Source organism: Muscardinus avellanarius (assembly GCF_963383645.1).
Source record: "Muscardinus avellanarius genome assembly, chromosome: 16".
In the NCBI taxonomy this organism is placed as follows: Eukaryota; Metazoa; Chordata; class Mammalia; order Rodentia; family Gliridae; genus Muscardinus; species Muscardinus avellanarius.
Genome location: NC_137802.1, coordinates 39764817 through 39772525, shown reverse-complemented (window position 1 = coordinate 39772525; position 7709 = coordinate 39764817). Strand labels below are relative to the sequence as shown.

Genomic DNA, 7709 nt, shown 5'->3' with positions numbered 1-7709 from the left:
GAGCCTTTGACTTTCTCCAAGAAAGCAAAGTGTCAAGCCCAACCTCCCTCATTTGCAGCCACGTGGGAGGAGCCCTGAAGTGTTCTCAGCTCCATCTGACCTCCCAAATCATCAAACTGGGTTTCCAGTAACTCAGACTACCAGAGCACCAGGGAGTGGTCACTGCCAAAGCTCCCGCCATAGTTAATTCAGTTTCTCCATAGAATGCCTCTCAGCGAATGTGCCAGGCTTTGTTTTGCTTTGTGTCAAGTTTTAAGGCTTCATGCCTATCTTCCTGCTCGGGTTTGATGTATTTACAACTACGTGGATGAGAAATGTCTCTGGCTGGGGTTATGGGATAAGATTTAGCTGTGGACTAACTCAATGTCTACAGAAGATTCAAGCAGCAATATTATTTGCATAGTTTTGGAACAGAGTAAGGAGCCTACAAATCTATATAGTGCAGGTCATATAGCTGATGTTTAGAAATGTGTGTGTTAAACAAATAACTAATGGCTAATTGATGAAAATGTAATATACATTAACAGAACATTATAACATTTTCCACCTCAGGCATTGGCTTTCTAATTATAATGACACAGAAAGCCTTCGAAATATAGTAAACATGACTAACAAGTAATGAAAAGATAAAAATAAAAATCTTCCAGTAAAGGTAAAAAGAAGTAACTAAGCAACTTGTCCATTCTAAAGAAATACTATTGATACTTTGCAAATAAGACCAGGGCAGATGGTCAACATAGGACAGCAATAAAAATAACCCAAACACACCACTATTTAAGAAGTTTCAGCAGCAATGAGTATTTATTATTTTGAATAAAATGTACATTAAACTTTCATATAAAAGTCATCAAAGTGCTATATTGGATTATTTTGATATTAATTTAACCCCCACCCCGTCATCGATTAGCTATGCCTTTTCCTTTTATTTTTACTTCAAACATATCATGGCAATCTAGCAAAACTGTTCAATGTTAAAATATAAAAAAATATTAGTTTATTCTTCAAGGTAAAGTACCACCAGTGATGAGTTACTGAAAGTGAAAAGTAAAAACAAATGCCACAGAATCAACTTTTTGAGAACAAATTATGGAGAAAAAAAAAGTTCATAGATGTTTGCAAAGTCCGAGGCAATGCAGCGCTTTGGCAGAACACTTTTATAATACGACTTCCTAAGGAGCATGGGTTATTTCTGTGGAGGCAGGTTTCTGGTGTGCCAGGATTATCTTATTATTTTCTCATCATTTCTTGGCTGCTTTCCAGAGTGAACCAAATGTTGTCCGAAGCCCTGCTTCTCCCGTGGCCCCCGAAATGTTTTATGCAAAGAGAAAGCTGATTCTTCTGTCTTAGTAATAGCCCTCAGGATTAAGGTTGTCGGCAAAGAAGACATTCACAAGAAGACATTAAAGAAAACTGGTCATTCCTCTCCAAGGAAGACCTCCCCTCCAGCTTCTGCCTTCAACCCACCCCCATTTTTTTCTAGTTCGCTCCAAAGCTAAGGCAATCCCCTCCCAGGCCGGGTCCAGAAGACTCCGATGACCAAGTTCAAGCAAGTCTTTTCACCCACATCTCTCATTTGGTCTCATTCAGTCTTAAGCAAACAAGCTTCTCTGATTTGCCACAAGAGCCGTCTGACTCTCTCGTCTCTTGGCTTTCTTGCTTCTTTGTCTCACCTTCCAACACAAGGCGCTGGAGGCTAATAAGAAAAGTCCAGAGGACAGAAGGACCAGGCCGAAGATGGAGATGATGGAGCCGTGGGAGTTGAAGCTGTAAGCCACCCCGGTGACCACTATCCCGGCGATGAAGACCACCACGGCGAAGGGGATGATGCAGCGGTAGCAGGAGAGCTCGGCGCCCCCCGTGGCAGCCAGCAGCTGTACCTCCGTGACCAGGGGCACCGGGCTGATCACCACTTCGCCCTTGGGGTTCTTCTCCATCGTCGCTGGCGTGGGAGTCTTGGGGGTCCCCAGGACCTCCTTCACTGGCTCTTCAGTCATTGCTACAGCTGGCGCTTCCTGGCTCGATTCACAATCTAGATCTGGAGCGTCTCCCCAGGGCGGAAACTGTGGAGAAGAAGACAGGAGACGTTAGCTAAGTGTTCCAGAACGGGCTCCACCTGCACAAGGCAAGAGCTGCAGACCCACCTCCTTCCCAGGATGCTCGGCCGCATATAAAAAAATCAATGTCTTGTTCCCTAATTGTTGCATTTTCTTTGCACTGGGCAAAAAAACAAGACGAAGCAGATAAGCATGGAGACCGGGAAGATATAAAAAGCAGGAAGTGCTTTACAGTGTTTTGTATTACCCGGCAGTCTACAAAAAAAAAAACCCAAAAAAATTTATAAGCTTTTCCTCTTTGTCTATCGCTTCTCTTTTCTCTAAACACAGAACGGCCTGTATCCTGATCCGAAGGTGTCCTCGTTCAGGAGGAGGCTGCGTTACAAGCAGTTCCACGACGCTTAGCAGCTTGCGCGCTGCCGGTTTCGCAGGGCATTGCCTGCATTCTTTCCAAACTCCCATTCACGGCTCGCGAAATCAGTGTCAAGACAAGCTCTTCTGTATCAACTGGATGCCAATGGATCTTTACTGTGTTACTACTGTGTCCCGGACCATTTGATCCTCCCACGGCAGACTGGCCAAGATAGCAAAAATAAAAAATAAATAAATAAAAAGATGGTGAAGTGAGGTTGGGATTTGAGCTTTAAAACTATGGCAAACTCCTATCTATTTGAAATAAAATAAAATTTCAACAAATTCATGAGGCATAATTTTGTGCTGTCTTATGTGAAGGGTAATAATCAACTGTTTAGGATAATGAGCTGTCAAACCCATAAGTCTCCTCTTAAACTCAACAAGGAATTTTGATATTATGTATACTATCACATGTTTAAGCAAATAAATATGCCACATATTTAGTAAAAGGTGACCATTTCATTTCCTCCTATGCCCTGTGTGTAAAACTTGCCCCTCTCTAAATATTTGGGGTCTGAAATTTTCAGGATAACACTCAAGACCCTTTATCAAAAGCATCTGTTTGAATTGTGCCTATGGATAATCAGTGAAATGTCTGGTCTCCTCTGCTTCTCAGACGCGCTGAATCAATGTCTTACATCCCTGAGAAGTTACAGTTACCGAAAGAGTTTCCAGGGAGACACATGGGATCATTTTGCTGGAATTACTCTGTTGAATATTAGGCATATGATTGAAAAGAAATACAACCCCAGCTCAAGCCTCACTGGATCTTCCCAGCCCTGGCCAAAATTTCACTCCCAGGGCAATGAAATTATTCAAGTTGCCAATATGCATGTAACTTTTAATCACCAACTTAATCACAGTTGTTCAGTGATACCCTAACAAGTGCTGGCTAGGCCAAATTAAGGATATTTGACACCATATCTGGAAAATACAGAGTCTTCTCTTCGAGGTTGAGATTGTAATAACTGAAGACAAAGATCTCACACGTACGACTTACACGTACCTCAGAGAGGGGCAGCCCATGACCACGGGGGGCACTGGACTGCCCGGGGAACGCTCAGCAGCCCTGTGAGTCTTCGTTCCGTTTCTTCGGGGGAAGAGCCGGTCGCAGCAGAGCTGCCCATGAAATGACAGGCCGGGGATCTCCTCTGCGGAAAAGCCAAGGCAGAAACACGCTCCGCTGTAGGTCCCCTTTTGAATCCTGGAGTTCTTCCTTCAGCTCTTCTCTGAGCTGAGCGGTTCTCTTCCCCTCCCCTCCTCCTTTTATTCCCTCCCCCTCCGGTTTGCCCCTCCCTACTACTTTTTTTTTTCCCTGCCTTCTTTTCCTTGCCAGCAGATTCAGAGTTTTGGCTTCCCCCAACTCTGCCCAGTGACATGATAAGTCAGGATCATTTCTCCAGAGTCCCCAGAGACCACAGCGGCTTTTACTTTTATTTTCCTTGCAGCATTCACTAAACAGGCTGCTTTGAATTACTCATTTTTTCCCCCAGCCAACCTCCAGATCTTCCTCCCGCCCATTGGGCATTTTCATGAGAGAATCCCAGAGTCAGCGCTGCAGACCCAGCCGGCGGCCGGCCGAGGGGACGGGGCTGGGGGAAGAGCTGCTAGTCATCTGACAGCCGGCAATCCAGCCTCAGTCCCGCAAAAATCCAGGTTCCTAGGTATTCCCAGGATCCTTTACTTATATGCCCAGGATGAAGCTTAAGCCTGTCTTATCTGTTGTTAATTCATTTAGGAACAAGGGTGGGAAATATTAATGTTTGTGGTTAAGTGGGGAGGAATCAGTCATCTTGCTTTAAACAGGATTACTCACTACTTGTGGTAAGATGAGTAACTCTGGCAAATGCTACAATCGGCGGCAACATCAACATCGCTGCTATTTACAGCAGACCTACTGTGAGCAAGGCAGACTATTAAGGAATGTCACACGTTCACAGGAATTCTTAGTAGTTTATAAAGGATGAAATGGGGACTCCGAGAGGTTAAGTAACTTGACAGAGGTTACACAGGGAGAAAGAAACCTTTGATTTGAACCCTAGTCATGAAGGGTACATAACCCACCTGGGGGAGCATGGTAAATGTAGGTTCTCATCCAGGAGGTTTGTAACAGCCCCCACCCTCCACATCTATCCCTAGGCTGCTGCTCCTTGGCCCACTGTAAGAAGCAGTGTGTGTGTGTGTGTGTGTGTGTGTGTGTGTGTGTGTGTGTGCGCGCGCGCGCACGCGTGTGTGTGTTACTGAGGATGGAACCCAAGGGCCTTCTACCTCCAAGCTATTCCCCCAGCCCTATTTTTTATTCCTTTTATTTTGAAACAGGGTCTCTCTGAGTAGCAAAGGGCCTCACTAAGTAGCTGAGATTGTCTGAGAACTGCAATCCTCCTGTCTCAGCCTCCCAAATGCTGGGATTATAAGTGTGGGCCACCACGCCTGGCTTGAGCAAGGTGTTTTAACATTCAAATGTATATGACTCAACACATCAAACTCTCTAAGAACAGAGTTAGAAGCTATTTCCAGGCTCAGGGTATAGCTCAGTGGAAGATCCCTTACTTGCCATGAGCAAAGCCCTGGGTTCAATCTCCATTATCGCATACAAAAGTCTATTCATCACCACCATCAATGTATAGGTTTGTGATTTTCTTTTGTAGTGCTGGGGCTTGAACCTAGGGGAATTCTACCTTTGAGCTACACTCCCTGCCCCATTTTTTTTTTAAATTTGGAAACAGGGATTCATTGAGTAGCAGAAGGCTTCACTAAATAGCCGAGACTGTCCGCGAACCTGCGATCTTCCTGTCTCAGCCTCCCAAGTACTGGGTTTACAAGCGTGCGCCACCATGCTCCTCTAGGTTTGTGCTTTCTTACTGACAAGCGTTTTGAAATTTTAAAGTACTCGAAATATATAGAGGTCTTCTTTTGAGGGAAAAAAAGAAAAGGCAGATACAATTGGAAGGCTAATATATGTTCATCACTCTCCTTCCACAGCTAACAGTTATCCATCCTCTATTTTTTAAAAATTTGTGCAAGTGTTACCAACTCCCTTTAATATATCTAGCAAATCTACAAATTTCTGCCAACTCTTGGCCAGTATTTATTTTTCTTCTATGGGGTTGTGAGATTTCTCTAGCCGCTGGCAGCGGCCTTAGATCACAAACCTCTACCCCGTCTGTGGTACCCTCCTCTTTCCAACCTCATCTAGTCACAGCATCTTGATGCAACTCTCACAAAGAGAGAGAAAACGGAAATCCTTTTATTTCCTAGAATGGAAGCCAGAGACAGGGCATCTTCATTTCCAGGAAAATAAAGTGGAAAAGTCCCTGAGACCTGGCTGAGTCCGGGAAGCTCAGCACGCCCAGGACAACAGGTGACTGGGGGCCCTGGCCACCACCATCCCTACACTTTTAAAATATGGGACTTAAGAAACACAGCCATTGGGACGAGGAGTGATGCCGCTTGGTGCTGAAGACCAGGGACAGGCTTAACCGGGGCATTTCACGGCTTGCCCACATTCCCCTGGGAGGATGGTGCTATGAGACGATTTTTAAGGAGGCTAACAGCACCCTTTTTCATGGCCATTTGGGGGCTGACTCCAAATGGGATGGTGCAAGTGTAGTTGTTCCTTGAAAAGGGGACACATTTGTCTTTCTGATACCAAAGCTTCACCCCCGAGCCCTCAGGATCTTCTCACTCACCCTAATTCTCCAGCACCTGCCAGTGTCTGCCGGATACACGGAAACACATCTCCAGACTCGAAGGAGACAAGTGATGGTTTGTACTGATGGATTCAAAGAAGCAGAAAGCCTTCAGACAGAGTGGAAATGATAACCGAAGGATAGGTGCCTATCCCTGCTGCCACAGACACACGCGCCTTTGACTTATCCCTCAAATTGAAATTCAGAGAGAATTCACGGGGACCCATGCTCGATGCTGGCAGCTGCTTCTCCTCCTAAGCTGTGCCCAGCAAGCCAGAGACACCCTGGCGGAGTCCCCCAGGGACACCCGCAAACCCAGTCCCAAACTTCATTCACAGTGCAAGCCGCCTTCTTTCTGCAAGACCTCAGGAGAGAGAGAGGAAATCTCTAGGCTACTTTGCAAACGCACGGCTTTAGGAAACTCCTTCAAATTTGAAAATTTTTCTCTGAAAGTCTCCAATGCGTGAATTATCTCAATATTTCCCACTCGCTCTCTTAGGCACTCAGCATTTCTCTCCTTTGAAAGGTCTTTGAAAGAGCCAGGAAAAGATCCTTCCTTACCTTTCTCAGTCAGTATCCGAATGAGACAGCTGCCAGCCCAGAGCCAACTGCAACCCAGAGAGAGGGATGCAAATCACAGCCCTAGGGACCGTGAACAAAGTACTCAGTGAGGCTTCAACACAATTAAGGGACCGATGCAATTTGACGAGAGGAAATCCCTTAAATTCTGCCGTATTTTATATTATGTTTCCCTCTGTGTAAATGCAATGCATGCTATTTCAAGAGCATGCAGTTAGAAAGGAATATCATCCTTTCTTTGTATTATATTTTTATTCCAGCATTCATTTCCAAGGTTTTCCTTATCTAAAAATCTCATTCTGATATTATCCTCCTAATGCACTATGAACCTGCAGGAATAAAGGTTGTCAGTAATCTTTGTTTTATGCTCTGTAGGGGTGAGTATGGGGTTTGGGAAGTGTTTAGGGGTTAGGGACTGGGACCATAATGAATCTCTCTTACCATAGCATGCAAGCAATGAGAAGAATAGGAAGAAGATAAGGATTAGTGATATGAACAGCATGAGGTCCAGGGTGGACCCTCTCTGAAAGCCAGAGAGCTCTTCATCACAGAATGCCAACGCTCCCTGGACATGATAGTACACTGGAAAACCACATCTCTGGGGCACCGAGGCTGAAAACCGTATCATGAACAACAGAGTTAGGAACTTAATTTTATAGAAAAAATTCTACCTAATTGAAAAAATATATAAATATATATATAATTATATATAAATATTCATAAATATATAATTATTAAAAACGTATAAAATTATATATAATATATAAAATTATATATATATATATATATATATATATATATATATATGAAAGAAGACCAAGTGCCTGGTGTTGTGGTGCACACCTGTAATCCCAGTACTTGGGAGGCTAAGACAGAACAGGTCCGAGGCCGCCGTCTCACAAATAAATGAGACCCTCACCAATTTATTGAGGGCCTGTTTCAAAAGAAAAATACAAAGGGCTTGGAATGTAGA

General features: G+C 44.3%; 1 protein-coding gene across 1 annotated transcript; it reads right to left on the bottom strand.

Annotated features, from left to right (window-relative positions):
• Positions 1-1589: 1589 nt before the first annotated feature.
• TMEM100 (transmembrane protein 100) lies at positions 1590-1994 on the bottom strand (the record flags this gene model as incomplete). The annotated part of the gene is made up of 1 exon (XM_080713408.1): positions 1590-1994. One exon carries the CDS (start codon positions 1992-1994, stop codon positions 1590-1592), a length of 405 nt encoding a protein of 134 aa, XP_080569534.1.
• Positions 1995-7709: the final 5715 nt, after the last annotated feature.